Source organism: Salvelinus alpinus, chromosome 1 (assembly GCF_045679555.1).
Source record: "Salvelinus alpinus chromosome 1, SLU_Salpinus.1, whole genome shotgun sequence".
NCBI lineage: Eukaryota > Metazoa > Chordata > Actinopteri > Salmoniformes > Salmonidae > Salvelinus > Salvelinus alpinus.
Window position 1 is genome coordinate 18308929 of NC_092086.1, and position 16819 is coordinate 18325747.

At 43.0% G+C, this 16819-nt stretch overlaps 2 protein-coding genes across 2 annotated transcripts in view; both read right to left on the bottom strand.

Moving 5' to 3' along the window:
• Nucleotides 1–16819, bottom strand: part of LOC139570881 (protein sidekick-2-like) — a 524727-nt gene that overhangs the window by 161253 nt on the left and 346655 nt on the right. The gene's annotated exons all lie outside the window — the stretch shown is intronic.
• LOC139570846 (mannose-binding protein C-like) lies at nucleotides 9475–14386 on the bottom strand. Its single transcript, XM_071393119.1, has 6 exons — nucleotides 14249–14386; nucleotides 12180–12324; nucleotides 11700–11735; nucleotides 10811–10915; nucleotides 10686–10733; nucleotides 9475–10012 (listed from the first exon to the last, which is right to left on the bottom strand). Exons 2-6 carry the CDS (start codon nucleotides 12319–12321, stop codon nucleotides 9633–9635), a joined length of 711 nt encoding a protein of 236 aa, XP_071249220.1. The 5' UTR covers nucleotides 12322–12324; nucleotides 14249–14386; the 3' UTR covers nucleotides 9475–9632.

Consider the following 16819-nt stretch of genomic DNA (forward strand, 5'->3'; position numbering starts at 1 on the left):
CAAAACAAAGGCAAAGTCTTCTCATGCTTTGTTGATTTCAAAAAAGCCTTCGACTCAATTTGGCATGAGGGTCTGCTATACAAATTGATGGAAAGTGGTGTTGGGGGTAAAACATACGACATTATAAAATCCATGTACACAAACAACAAGTGTGCGGTTAAAATTGGCAAAAAACACACACATTTCTTCACACAGGGTCGTGGGGTGAGACAGGGATGCAGCTTAAGCCCCACCCTCTTCAACATATATATCAACGAATTGGCGCGGGCACTAGAACAGTCTGCAGCACCCGGTCTCACCCTACTAGAATCCGAAGTCAAATGTCTACTGTTTGCTGATGATCTGGTGCTTCTGTCACCAACCAAGGAGGGCCTACAGCAGCACCTAGATCTTCTGCACAGATTCTGTCAGACCTGGGCCCTGACAGTAAATCTCAGTAAGACCAAAATAATGGTGTTCCAAAAAAGGTCCAGTCACCAGGACCACAAATTCCATCTAGACACCGTTGCCCTAGAGCACACAAAAAACTATACATACCTCGGCCTAAACATCAGCACCACAGGTAACTTCCACAAAGCTGTGAACGATCTGAGAGACAAGGCAAGAAGGGCCTTCTATGCCATCAAAAGGAACATAAATTTCAACATACCAATTAGGATCTGGCTAAAAATACTTGAATCAGTCATAGAGCCCATTGCCCTTTATGGTTGTGAGGTCTGGGGTCCGCTCACCAACCAAGATTTCACAAAATGGGACAAACACCAAATTGAGACTCTGCATGCAGAATTCTGCAAAAATATCCTCCGTGTACAACGTAGAACACCAAATAATGCATGCAGAGCAGAATTAGGCCGATACCCACTAATTATCAAAATCCAGAAAAGAGCCGTTAAATTCTACAACCACCTAAAAGGAAGCGATTCCCAAACCTTCCATAACAAAGCCATCACCTACAGAGAGATGAACCTGGAGAAGAGTCCCCTAAGCAAGCTGGTCCTAGGGCTCTGTTCACAAACACAAACACACAGCACAATTAGACCCAACCAAATCATGAGAAAACAAAAAGATAATTACTTGACACATTGGAAAGAATTAACAAAAAAAACAGAGCAAACTAGAATGCTATTTGGCCCTAAACAGAGAGTACACAGTGGCAGAATACCTGACCACTGTGACTGACCCAAACTTAAGGAAAGCTTTGACTATGTACAGACTCAGTGAGCATAGCCTTGCTATTGAGAAAGGCCGCCGTAGGCAGATATGGCTCTCAAGAGAAGACAGGCTATGTGCACACTGCCCACAAAATGAGGTGGAAACTGAGCTGCACTTCCTAACCTCCTGCCCAATGTATGACCATATTAGAGAGACATATTTCCCTCAGATTACACAGATCCACAAAGAATTCGAAAACAAATCCAATTTTGATAAACTCCCATATCTACTGGGTGAAATTCCACAGTGTGCCAACACAGCAGCAAGATTTGTGACCTGTTGCCACAAGAAAAGGGCAACCAGTGAAGAACAAACACCACTGTAAATACAACCCATATTTATGTTTATTTATTTTAACTTGTGTGCTTTAACCATTTGTACATTGTTACAACACTGCATATATATAATATGACATTTGTAATGTCTTTATTGTTTTGAAACTTCTGTATGTGTAATGTTTACTGTTCATTTTTATTGTTTATTTGACTTTTGTATATTACCTACCTCACTTGCTTTGGCAATGTTAACACATGTTTCCCATGCCAATAAAGCCCCTTGAATTGAATTGAATTGAATTGAGAGAGAGAGAGAGAGAGAGAATGGTGAATCTGGGAACAGAGTAGGACAGATGTAGCAGAACAGTACCTCCTCCTCTCCTGAGCCAGAGGAGATGTTGAGATGTATTGTTATCTGTTATGCATTCCAGATGGACTATTTCCTCACCCTAGTGAGTGTGTTTCAAAACATGTGTTCCACTAAAGTAATAAATTAACAGTCTCCCACTCATGACAAGACTTGGGTTTGGCTAAAAACAAAACTTCAAGTTAGATTTTTTTTTAAATATATAATTTAACACCCTCTACATCTCCCTCTCTCCCTACAGTCTCTCTCTCTCTCCCTACAGTCTCTCTCTCTCACTCTCTCTCTCTCCCTACAGTCTCTCTCTCTCTCTCTCCTTAGTCTCTCTCTCTCACTCTCTCTCTCTCCCTCTCTCCCTACAGTCTCTCTCTCTCTCCCTACAGTCTCTCTCTCTCACTCTCTCTCTCTCCCTACAGTCTCTCTCTCTCTCTCTCCTTAGTCTCTCTCTCTCACTCTCTCTCTCTCCCTCTCTCCCTACAGTCTCTCTATCTCTCTCTCTCCTTAGTCTCTCTCTCTCTCTCTCTCTCTCGCTCTCTCTCCCTCTCTCCCTACAGTCTCTCTCTCTCTCTCCTTAGTCTCTGTCTCACTCTCTCTCTTTCTCTCTCTAGTCTCTCTCTTTCTCTCTCTCTCTCTCTCTCTCTCTCTCTCTCTCTCTCTCTCTCTCTCTCTCTCTCTCTCTCTCTCTCTCTCTCTCCCTAGTCTCTCTCTCTCTTCCTACAGTCTCACAGTCTCTCTCTCTCCTTACAGTCTCTCTCTCTCCTTACAGTCTCTCTCTCTACTAAAAAAACTGCTAAATTCATGAAAAATAGAGAGGTGGCATGTTTTTTTTTATTTGCGGTGTTGGGGGATTGGACGGAATACAACTTAATTGAAACCAGGGCTTCTACCTTGCGTTATGCGGTGGTGGGGGATGGGACGGAGTACAACCTAATTGAAACTGCTTGTTTCTTGCTTGAGTGTGTCTGTGTGTGTGTGTGTTTGTGTTTATTTGTTATTTTTCCAAGATAAAGTTACCCTTTCAAAACAATTACCTGTCTTTTCATTACACTCACTGTACAGCTAGACTCCAGCCCTATTAAAGCCCTATTAAAGCCCTATTAAAGCCTTATTAAAGCCCAGCTCTTGCGCGTCTTTATTTAAGTCTATTGCTCTCAATAACCACACGTGCAGCATTTGATTAGAACTCCCTCAATAGTAAACATATGTACAGTATGTACACACCCATACAGTCCTTACACCACTACACCCCCTACAGTCCCTACACCACCTACAGTCCCTACAGCCCCTACAGCCCCTAGAACACAACAGCCCCTACACCCCTACAGCCCCTACAGCCCTACAACTCCTACACCCCTACAGCCCTAGAGCCCTACAACTCCTACACCCCCTACACCCCTACAGCCCCTACAGCCCTACAGCCCTACAGCCCTACAACCCCTACAGCCCCTACAGCCCTACACCCCTAGAGCCCTACAACTCCTACACCCCCTACAGCCCTACACCCCTACAGCCCCTACAGCCCTACAGCCCTACAACCCCTACAGCCCCTACAGCCCCCAGCTCTATAGTAAGTGTACACACACACGCACGCACACACGCACATACCACCTCTCTCTCTGTCTCTAGGTCTGTAATGTAGGGTCAGTATGTACACACCCATAAAGTCCTTACACCACTACAGCCCCTACAGCCCCTACACCACCTACAACCCTACAGCCCCTACACCCCTACACCACCTACAACCCTACAGCCCCTAGAACACAACAGCCCCTAAACCCCCTACACCCCTACACCCCTACAGCCCCTAAACCCCCTACACCCCTACACCCCTACAGCCCTACACCCCTACACCCCTACACCCCTACAACCCTACAGCCCCTAGAACACAACAGCCCCTAAACCCCCTACACCCCTACAGCCCTACACCCCTACACCCCTACAACCCTACAGCCCCTAGAACACAACAGCCCCTACAGCCCCTACAACCCTACAGCCCCTAGAACACAACAGCCCCTAGAACACAACATCCCCTAGAACACAACAGCCCCTAGAACACAACAGCCCCTAGAACACAACAGCCCCTACAGCCCCTAGAACACAACAGCCCCTAGAACACAACAGCCCCTAGAACCCTACAGCCCCTAGAACACAACAGCCCCTACACCTCTACAGCCCCTAGAACACAACAGCCCCTACAGCCCCTAGAACACAACAGCCCCTAGAACACAACAGCCCCTAGAACCCTACAGCCCCTAGAACACAACAGCCCCTACACCCCTACAGCCCCTAGAACACAACAGCCCCTACAACCCTACAGCCCCTAGAACACAACAGCCCCTACAGCCCCTAGAACACAACAGCCCCTAGAACACAACAGCCCCTAGAACCCTACAGCCCCTACAACCCTACAGCCCCTAGAACACAACAGCCCCTACAACCCTACAGCCCCTAGAACACAACAGCCCCTAGAACCCTACAGCCCCTAGAACACAACAGCCCCTACAGCCCCTAGAACACAACAGCCCCTACAGCCCCTAGAACACAACAGCCCCTACAGCCCCTAGAACACAACAGCCCCTACAGCCCCTACAGCCCCTACAGCCCCTACAACCCTACAGCCCCTACAACCCTACAGCCCCTACACCCCTACAGCCCCTACAGCCCCTACAACCCTACAGCCCCTAGAACACAACAGCCCCTACACCCCTACAGCCCCTACAGCCCCTACAACCCTACAGCCCCTAGAACACAACAGCCCCTACACCCCTACACCCCTACAGCCCCTACAACCCTACAGCCCCTAGAACACAACAGCCCCTACAGCCCCTAGAACACAACAGCCCCTACAGCCCCTACAACCCTACAGCCCCTAGAACACAACAGCCCCTACACCCCTACAGCCCTACAGCCCCTAGAACACAACAGCCCCTACAGCCCCTACACCCCTACAGCCCTACACCCCTACAGCCCTACAGCCCTACACCCCTACAGCCCTACACCCCTACAGCCCTACAGCCCTACACCCCTAGGGCGCACGCACACACACACACACACACCACGCACACACACACACACACACCACCTCTCTCTCTGTCTCTAGGTCAGTAATGTAGGGTCAATGAGCCAGGTTTGTTTTTAACGAGAGAGCTCAGTCAGGGTTGGAAACGAACACAGTCTGCATCCCAAATGGAGCCTTATTCCCTATACAGCGCACTACGTTTGACCAGAGACCTGTGGGCCCTGAACAGAAGTAGTGCACTACATAGGGAACAGGGTACCATTTTGAGAAGCACCGACAGTGTCAATGTTGGATATGATGTGAGTTCTTAATCTGGACAAAACCCCCCATTATATCCTCAATGGAGGGGGAGAACGGTCTATGATGGTCATCACCGGACGTGAGAAATATTTTACTTTTATTTAACCTGTTTTTGGAGAGAAGAACTAACTCTCCCATTATAATCTTATTGGAGAGAAGAATTAACTCTCCCATTATTGGAGAGAAGAATTAACTATCCCATTATTGGAGAGAAGGACTAACTCTCCCATTATAATCTTATTGGAGAGAAGAATTAACTCTCCCATTATTGGAGAGAAGAATTAACTCTCCCATTATTGGAGAGAAGGACTAACTCTCCCATTATTGGAGAGAAGGACTAACTCTCCCATTATTGGAGAGAAGGACTAACTCTCCCATTATTGGAGAGAAGAATTAACTCTCCCATTATTGGAGAGAAGGACTAACTCTCCCATTATAACATAATTGGAGAGAAGGACTAACTCTCCCATTATTGGAGAGAAGGACTAACTCTCCCATTATTGAAGAGAAGGACTAACTCTCCCATTATAACCTTATTAGAGAGAAGGACTAACTCTCCCATTATTGGAGAGAATAACTAATTCTCCTATTATAACATTATTGGAGAGAAGAACTAACTCTCCCATTATAACCTTATTAGAGAGAAGGACTAACTCTCCCATTATTGGAGAGAATAACTAATTCTCCTATTATAACCTTATTGGAGAGAAGGACTAACTCTCCCATTATTGGAGAGAAGCACTAACTCTCCCATTATAACCTTATTAGAGAGAAGAACTAACTCTCCTATTATAACCTTATTAGAGAGAAGAACTAACTCTCCCATTATAACCTTATTAGAGAGAAGAACTAACTCTCCCATTATTGGAGAGAAGGACTAACTCTCCCATTATTGGAGAGAAGGACTAACTCTCCCATTATTGGAGAGAAGGACTAACTCTCCCATTATAACCTTATTAGAGAGAAGAACTAACTCTCCTATTATAACCTTATTAGAGAGAAGAACTAACTCTCCCATTATAACCTTATTAGAGAGAAGAACTAACTCTCCCATTATAACCTTATTAGAGAGAAGAACTAACTCTCTCATTATCGGACAGAAGAACTAACTCTCCCATTATAACCTTATTGGAGAGAAGGACTAACTCTCCCATTATTGGAGAGAAGGACTAACTCTCCCATTATTGGAGAGAAGGACTAACTCTCCCATTATTGGAGAGAAGTACTAACTCTCCCATTATAACCTTATTAGAGAGAAGAACTAACTCTCTCATTATCGGACAGAAGAACTAACTCTCCCATTATAACCTTATTGGAGAGAAGAACTAACTCTCCCATTATAACATTATTCTGCCAGCCCAGGGTTGGACACATAGACCACAGTGGAGCACCAGGATTGGATACAGTATAATGTCTGAGTCCCAAATGGCACCCTATTCCCTACAAAGTGCACTACCTTTGACAAGAGCCCACATAGGGTCCCATTTTGTTAAATTGCCTTATAGCCCAGCGAAACACCAATGTTGGATATCTAGTGCACAGTGGAGTAACAGGGTTGGATATTTAGACCACAGTGGAGAACCAGCGTTGGATATCTAGTGCACAGTGGAGTAACAGGATTGGATATTTAGACCACAGTGGAGAACCAGTGTTGGATATTTAGAACTCAGTGGAGCACCAGCGTTGGATATTTAGAACACAGTGGAGCATCAGGGTTGGATATTTAGACCACAGTGGAGAACCAGTGTTGGATATTTAGAACTCAGTGGAGCACCAGTGTTGGATATTTAGAACACCGTGGAGCACCAGGGTTGGATATTTAGAACATATTGGAAAACCAGGGTTGGATATTTAGAACTCAGTGGAGCACCAGGGTTGGATATTTAGAACATATTGGAGAACCAGGGTTGGATATTTAGAACTCAGTGGAGCACCAGGGTTGGATATTTAGAACACAGTGGAGCATCAGGGTTGGATATTTAGAACACAGTGGAGCATCAGGGTTGGATATTAGAACTCAGTGGAGCATCAGGGTTGGATATTAGAACTCAGTGGAGCACCAGGGTTGGATATTTAGAACACAGTGGAGCACCAGGGTTGGATATTTAGAACACAGTGGAGCATCGGGGTTGGATATTTAGAACACAGTGGAGCATCAGGGTTGGATATTTAGAATACAGTGGAGCATCAGGGTTGGATATTAGAACACAGTGGAGCATCAGGGTTGGATATTAGAACACAGTGGAGCATCAGGGTTGGATATTAGAACACAGTGGAGCATCAGGGTTGGATATTAGAACACAGTGGAGCAACAGGGTTGGATATTTAGAACACAGTGGAGCATCAGGGTTGGATATTTAGAACTCAGTGGAGCACCAGGGTTGGATATTAGAACTCAGTGGAGCATCAGGGTTGGATATTTAGAACTCAGTAGAGCATCAGGGTTGGATATTAGATTTATATGTACCATTGGCAGACCTTGTTTGCCATTGGCAGATTTTTATATGCTCAAAAATAAGGTAATTGTGGTTTTGTATGCGGTCATATGATACGTGGGACAGAAAAACTTAGGTGAGTACATGGGGTGTTATATCTCAGCATAGGGTCTGTCTTTCTGGTCAACATCACTGATACAGGTCCCCCTTCACCCTCTGGTGGTACGGATAACTTGTCATTACAGAGAAACCTATAAAACCAGCACTAAGGAAGGTCTCCCTCACAGACAACATCTTCCTTTGGTGTTGAGATGCATTGTTTTTACTAGGGGGGTTCCAGGTCTATGTCAGCCTGTTCATAAAAGTATTGATATTTTGTTGTTTGGAAATATATAGTTGCTATTCCTCTGTCATCAAACTGGAGGTGAAAAGTAGCTATGTGCCGATCAGTAGACAATCTGTTCAGAGAGAAGGAGCATGAAGCTATGTGCCGATCAGTAGACAATCTGTTCAGAGAGAAGGAGCATGAAGCTATGTGCATGATCAGTAGACAATCTGTTCAGAGAGAAGGAGCATGAAGCTATGTGCATGATCAGTAGACAATCTGTTCAGAGAGAAGGAGCATGAAGCTATGTGCCGATCAGTAGACAATCTGTTCAGAGAGAAGGAGCATGAAGCTATGTGCCGATCAGTAGACAATCTGTTCAGAGAGAAGGAGCATGAAGCTATGTGCCGATCAGTAGACAATCTGTTCAGAGAGAAGGAGCATGAAGCTATGTGCATGATCAGTAGACAATCTGTTCAGAGAGAAGGAGCATGAAGCTATGTGCATGATCAGTAGCCAATCTGTTCAGAGAGAAGGAGCATGAAGCTATGTGCATGATCAGTAGCCAATCTGTTCAGAGAGAAGGAGCATGAAGCTATGTGCATGATCAGTAGCCAATCTGTTCAGAGAGAAGGAGCATGAAGCTATGTGCATGATCAGTAGACAATCTGTTCAGAGAGAAGGAGCATGAAGCTATGTGCATGATCAGTAGACAATCTGTTCAGAGAGAAGGAGCATGAAGCTATGTGCATGATCAGTAGCCAATCTGTTCAGAGAGAAGGAGCATGAAGCTATGTGCATGATCAGTAGACAATCTGTTCAGAGAGAAGGAGCATGAAGCTATGTGCATGATCAGTAGCCAATCTGTTCAGAGAGAAGGAGCATGAAGCTATGTGCATGATCAGTAGCCAATCTGTTCAGAGAGAAGGAGCATGAAGCTATGTGCATGATCAGTAGCCAATCTGTTCAGAGAGAAGGAGCATGAAGCTATGTGCATGATCAGTAGACAATCTGTTCAGAGAGAAGGAACATGAAGCTATGTGCATGATCAGTAGACAATCTGTTCAGAGAGAAGGAGCATGAAGCTATGTGCATGATCAGTAGCCAATCTGTTCAGAGAGAAGGAGCATGAAGCTATGTGCATGATCAGTAGCCAATCTGTTCAGAGAAGGAACATGAAGCTATGTGCATGATCAGTAGCCAATCTGTTCAGAGAGAAGGAGCATGAAGCTATGTGCATGATCAGTAGACAATCTGTTCAGAGAGAAGGAGCATGAAGCTATGTGCATGATCAGTAGACAATCTGTTCAGAGAGAAGGAGCATGAAGCTATGTGCATGATCAGTAGACAATCTGTTCAGAGAGAAGGAGCATGAAGCTATGTGCATGATCAGTAGACAATCTGTTCAGAGAGAAGGAGCATGAAGCTATGTGCATGATCAGTAGACAATCTGTTCAGAGAGAAGGAGCATGAAGCTATGTGCATGATCAGTAGACAATCTGTTCAGAGAGAAGGAGCATGAAGGAGACAGACAAGCACCAAAGTAAATGTGTTTGTTGCTTTATTCCACAAGTTTCCCTTTTCTATTTTACCCCTGATGAGAACAAAGAAAGAAAAGGTGCAGAACAACTGGAAATACACACAGGAAGAAACCTAGAGATTTCAAGGTCAAACTCAGAAACAGCATTTCATAGAGGTGTCCCTATATCTCACACACGATATAGGCATTGAAGGAGCACTCATATGTCACCCGCCATGCACCTGACTCTGTCAACATGGTACAGCTTCTATCCCCATTGGGCACTTTTGGTTCCCCATCTGCCCATTTGGAAAAGGTGAGGGGATGGCCTTTCAAATCCACCTGAAACTTCCCCTCTTTACTGTTGTCAACATTGAGCCATGCATTCTTCAAAGCCCCTTCGAAGACCTGAGTGAGAGCAGTGTTTTCCTCCTCGTTCTTCGGCAATGCCAACACCAAGCCCCTCTTGGTACAGAACTGAACAGCATCGTCAAAAGAACCCGCTCTCTTGTGTGACACAAAGTACTTCTTGTCAACTCTTCTGGTGAAGTCGTAGTTTATGGCTGAAGAGAAACCAGGTATTAATGCAGTCAGTGTAACACTGAAACCAGGTATTAATGCAGTCAGTGTAACACTGAAACCAGGTATTAATGCAGTCAGTGTAACACTGAAACCAGGTATTAATGCAGTCAGTGTAACACTGAAACCAGGTATTAATGCAGTCAGTGTAACACTAAAACCAGGTATTAATGCAGTCAGTGTAACACTGAAACCAGGTATTAATGCAGTCAGTGTAACACTAAAAGTGGAAACAAAAGTTGCCTTTTTATATTTCACAAATGCCAGCACACGACTAAATTCACACCTCATTTTCCCAAATTACGAATACTGCATAACTTATGTTGAACGGATACTTAGTGAGGTACAACATAATCTACAGATAAAGTAACTTCCTTTGAGCCAGTTTCACACAGCAGGAAAATAATCCTGCTGCAACAGGAACCATGAATTGTTATTTGGATTATAATTATTATTTGTAGGGATTGTTCAATTTTTTGTTCGGGCAAATCAAGTGACATTTTTAAGTGGAAATGAAAACTTTAAAAGCCTTTTTAAACCTTCGATACACTACAAGTTTGCATTTCCTGCTGTGCAGGAAGTGATCAAATTAAGATACAGAATCTGTAATGTTGCATACAAGTACATAACATTCTGATCTGAAATTCACTTCCTTACCCAGCTCCAGTTTGATCAAGCTGTCTTGCAGGGATTCCAGGTCTAAGTCTGTGAAAACAGAAGGTGTGACTAGAGAGAACCAAATAATAAATACAGAACCAGGAAGAGATCAATCAGCTGAATACCAGTAGCTCCTGCAGGGCCCGGGGGTCCAGGCGGACCAGGAGGTCCAGGGACATTACGTCCATCTATAGCAGGAAGTTCATAAGATCCAGGAAGTCCAGGTAGACCTATGGAGAGATAGTAGAGATGTGGATGTACTTATGGTTCATGACAATATGTTTTTTTAAAGGATTTCCCAGATGGAGGAAAATCTTTCCTGACAGACTTTATGGACAATTGAGGCAAATATGTTCAGCATGAGGAAACACACCTACATACAAATTAGAAAAAAAAGTGATCAATCTATACTTGAGTTATCTGACCATGTAAAGGATTTTTTTTCATTATCTAAGAATAACAACAGGATTCACAGCTCTGATAATAACTCACTATACCCCAGCCCCTTTTAATAGGATTCAGAGTTCTGATAATAACTCACTATACCACAGCCCCTTTTAATAGGATTCAGAGTTCTGATAATAACTCACTATACCACAGCCCCTTTTAATAGGATTCAGAGTTCTGATAATAACTCACTATACCACAGCCCCTTTTAATAGGATTCACAGCTCTGATAATAACTCACTATACCACAGCCCCTTTTAATAGGATTCACAGCTCTGATAATAACTCACTATACCACAGCCCCTTTTAATAGGATTCACAGCTCTGGTACAGACAAATGATATACTGACAAAATATTTTGGCAACTGGTACAGACAAAGCCTCTTTCTGTGAATTGGTGTGGTGATCTAATTCAAGTCATTCACAGTTCTTTGTCTTCCAGAACCACACACAGTGGGAAAGCAGCAGCACGGCTGTGGTCCATAATGTTTTCAAGGGTGTTGTGACCCCCTTACATGTTTGGTATGTAAATAATGAAGTGAGAACAGTTAATATGTCAGAATCTACCTCTCTTTCCAGGTGGACCAGGAAGTCCAGGCATGCCTATGGAGAGACAACAGGGATAGGGCTCACACCATACAGTACACACCAACGACTGCTTCAGTTAGCCTGTAACGTGCTCTGCAGTCTGATCTGGCTTAAAGTGACACTTTATTACAAAATCAACAGTCTTATGTTGTTGTTTTTTTATGTTGTTTTTTTTTAATCAAAGGCTAACAGCAGGAAATATACCGGATTGGGCTTTCACATTATACCCCAGACCCAGTTTTGTTTGGCAACTGGTACAGACAAAGCCTTTTTTGTAGGAGTAGGAGGGTTTATCTAACTGAGGGAATTCAGAGTTCTCTGTCCCCTCATCATCACTCCATCATCAGGTACGCAAATGAATGTGCATGCTTAAAGCGACAGTTTACTCCAAAATCATCAGTCTTCTATTTTGGGTTATGATAGGGTAAGGCAGTTGTACTAAGCTTACGACTAATTTACCTCCAGGCCCAGGAGGGCCATGAGGCCCAGAAGGGCCAGGATACCCTCTAGGACCCTGGCATTCACACTTCTCCGTCTGGCCTGGCAGAACCAGCAGGGAGAGAACACAGAGCCCCAAAGTCAGAGGTCTGCTCATCGCCATAACCTAAAACAGCAGGGAGAAGACAGAGACCAAAGGGACAGTAAATCACTGGTGTCATACAAATAGAAGCATAGGAAACATCTGCTTATAAAGTACACAATAGGAACATTTACTGTCAATGGGATCGACAAGAATACAAGCTGTTGAAAAGTAGCATAGAGAATATGTGAATGTGTCATTTCAACAGCTTGACTCTGCCACTTTGTTGCCAGCTGAGGGATGGAACGGAAATGTAACCTCTCTCAAATGAGATAGATGGAAATATTGATGCAAGGACTGACAGGAGATCAACATGCTGCTTTAAACAGAAGCTATTGGTGTGTTTACAAAGACTCAAATGGAACAGCAACAGAAACAGGGAGGTAATAGGAACATAGATTGATGACGGTAACACAGTTAGAATCAGCTCATAACAGTGAGGTAATAGGAACATAGATTGATGACAGGGTAACACAGTTAGAATGAGCTCATAACAGTGAGGTAATAGGAACATAGATTGTTGACAGGGTAACATAGTTAGAATCAGCTCATAACAGTGAGGTAATAGGAACATAGATTGATGACAGGGTAACAGTTAGAATCAGCTCATAACAGTGAGGTAATAGGAACATAGATTGATGACAGGGTAACACAGTTAGAATCAGCTCATAACAGTGAGGTAATAGGAACATAGATTGATGACATGGTAACACAGTTAGAATCAGCTCATAACAGTGAGGTAATAGGAACATAGATTGATGACATGGTAACACAGTTAGAATCAGCTCATAACAGTGAGGTAATAGGAACATAGATTGATGACAGGGTAACAGTTAGAATCAGCTCATAACAGTGAGGTAATAGGAACATAGATTGATGACAGGGTAACACAGTTAGAATCAGCTCATAACAGTGAGGTAATAGGAACATAGATTGATGACATGGTAACACAGTTAGAATCAGCTCATAACAGTGAGGTAATAGGAACATAGATTGATGACAGGGTAACAGTTAGAATCAGCTCATAACAGTGAGGTAATAGGAACATAGATTGATGACAGGGTAACACAGTTAGAATCAGCTCATAACAGTGAGGTAATAGGAACATAGATTGATGACACGGTAACACAGTTAGAATCAGCTCATAACAGTGAGGTAATAGGAACATAGATTGATGACAGGGTAACACAGTTAGAATCAGCTCATAACAGTGAGGTAATAGGAACATAGATTGATGACAGGGTAACACAGTTAGAATCAGCTCATAACAGTGAGGTAATAGGAACATAGATGTATGACAGGGTAACACAGTTAGAATCAGCTCATAACAGTGAGGTAATAGGAACATATATGTATGACAGGGTAACACAGTTAGAATCAGCTCATAACAGTGAGGTAATAGGAACATAGATTGATGACAGGGTAACACAGTTAGAATCAGCTCATAACAGTGAGGTAATAGGAACATAGATTGATGACAGGGTAACACAGTTAGAATCAGCTCATAACAGTGAGGTAATAGGAACATAGATTGATGACAGGGTAACACAGTTAGAATCAGCTCATAACAGTGAGGTAATAGGAACATAGATTGATGACAGGGTAACACGGTTAGAATCAGCTCATAACAGTGAGGTAATAGGAACATAGATTGATGACAGGGTAACACAGTTAGAATCAGCTCATAACAGTGAGGTAATAGGAACATAGGTTGATGACAGGGTAACACAGTTAGAATCAGCTCATAACAGTGAGGTAATAGGAACATAGGTTGATGACAGGGTAACACAGTTAGAATCAGCTCATAACACATTGATAAGCTATATTCTTCAATAATCGATGGTTGTAATGATTGAAATGGCCGTTGAACATCCGTACAGATTACATTTTGTGCCTTTAAATAGCAGCAATATAATTAAGACAAAAACTAAACAAGTGGGTACCATACCTCTTAAGTTGATGTGCTGAGAATGGATGTGATGCTTCTGTCCTGCTTTGCAACAGAATGCTAGAGACGTGGGTTCGTGCAGCAACTTATAAAGACATTGGTAAACAACACGTCACTTTGGAGGATTCATTATTATCGGGAAGTACTTGTGAAGTACATTTGAAGTTTACTGGAAAAGAGACAAACTTGGAATGTAATACCCAGAGTACCCTATCAATGTTCACATTCATTGCAAAATACTGATGCACGTGGAATCATCTAGCAAGAACACAAACAAATCTCTGACATCCATTGCGCAAATTCCACTTTAGTTCCATTCCACTTCTGGAGAGTTTGAGTAAGGAAGACTTGAAGTCCAAGGCAAAAAAAAAAAAAAAAAAACAAGTACACAATTATATCATCCGAATGACTTTGTATTTTTTATAGTTCCATAGTTTTAGCAATGTTGTTTTTTCCCGGCACACATTTAGCTCTTTCAACTCAGAAGAAGCATTATATTCATACATTATATTATATATTCATACATTATATTATATATTCATACATTATATTATATATTCATACATTATAGTATATATTCAAGCACAGAAAATATGTTTGTAGTAAGTATTTATTCAGTTTGCCTTCATTGGTTTTTCCTTTACCCCATTTGACAGTAGCACCACCAGGTATATCAACCTTCCTATTAGAACCTATTAAACACACCTCCAGCCTACACATCTACTGTTGTGTTATCACATAAGGAAATACTTCAACCTAAATAAATATAGAATACATTTATTGTGTTTAGGCAGGTCTTAAGAAACATAAGGACGTGATTTATGTATTTTTCTTCAAAGAACATATTTGCATATTCATGAGTTTAAAGTTTGTTACTGTATAGGCTGAGGCAAGGATTCAATCCACAGACAGCTGTTGACAATGTGCATTTTAAGGCAATGTTATCACGTTAGGCCCTAGTCCAGTGTTATCACGTTAGGCCCAGGTCCAGTGTTATCACATTAGGCCCTGGTCCAGTGTTATCACGTTAGGCCCTAGTCCAGTGTTATCACGTTAGGCCCTAGTCCAGTGTTATCACGTTAGGCTCTAGTCAATGGATCATCAACTAGGATGCATGATTATGGGGAAGTGCTTCTGAAGTTCAGTTACAGTTTACTGGATAATAAACACACTTGGAATGTAGCACATGTCCAGAGGCTAAGAGTCTCTTCATTTTCACTTTTATTGAAAAACACTTATGAACTTTTAATCATCTAGAAAGGACACAAACAAATCTCTGACATCCGTCATACACATTCCTTTTTAGTTCCATTCCACTTCTGGTCAGTTTGAGTCAGCATGCAATGTAGTTTTTTCCCTGGCTTGGCTGTGTCATCTCACAAAATGTATTATAGTCATACATTTAATCCGTCGACAACATGCGTTTTAAAGGCAATGCTAGGACCTAGTCTATAGCTATGGACAATCCAAAAGCCAAACAGTGCATTTGGAAAGTATTCAGACCCTTTGACATTTTCCACATTTTGTTACGTTACAGCCTTATTCTAAAATGGATGACATTGTTTTCTGCACACAATACCCCATAATGACAAAGCAAAAACAGGTTTTTAGAAATGTTTGCAAATGAATAAAAATAAACAAAATATGGCATTTACATAAGTATTCACATCCTTTACTCAGTACTTTGTTGGAGCACCTTTGGCAGCAATAACCTCAAGTCTGCTTGGGTATGATGCTACAAGCATGGCACACCTGTATTTGGGGAGTTTCTCCAATTCTGCTCTGCAGATCCTCTCAAGCTCTGTCAGGTTGGATGGGGAGCGTTGCTGCACAGCTATTTTCAGGTCTCTCCAGAGATGTTCGATCGGGTTCAAGTCCGGAATACAGCTGGGCCACTCAATGAAATTCAGAGACTTGTCCTGAAGCCACTCCTGCGTTGTTTTGGCTGTGTGCTTAGGGTCGTTGTCCTGTTGGAAGGTGAACCTTCGCCCCAGTCTGAGGTCCTGAGTGCTCTGGAGCAGGTTTTCATCAAGGATCTCTCTGTACTTTGCTCCGTTCATCTTCCCCTCGATCCTGACTAGTTTCCCAGTCCCTGCCGCTGAAAAACATCCCCTCAGCATGACTCCGCCACCACCATGCTTCACCGTAGAGATGCTGCCACCACCATGCTTCACCGTAGAAATGCTGCCACCACCATGCTTCACCGTAGAGATGCTGCCACCACCATGCTTCACCGTAGAGATGCTGCCACCACCGTGCTTCACCGTAGGGACGGGGACAGGATTCCTCCAGATGACTCTTGGCATTCAGGCCAAAGAATTCAATCTTGGTTTCATCAGACCAGAGAATCCTGTTTCTCATGGTCTGAGAGACTTCAGATGCCTTTTGGCAAACTCCAAGCGGGCACACACACGGAGGAGGGAGGAGGGTGGAGGTAGAGGCTCTGCAAAGACTTCATGTGGATCCACTATCAAGAATTGAAAGGATATTTCAGACTATTGTGTTGAAAACATTTAGGAAGAATGTTAACGGTCTCTCTTCTGAAAACTGCATGGCATTTAAAGGTTCTTC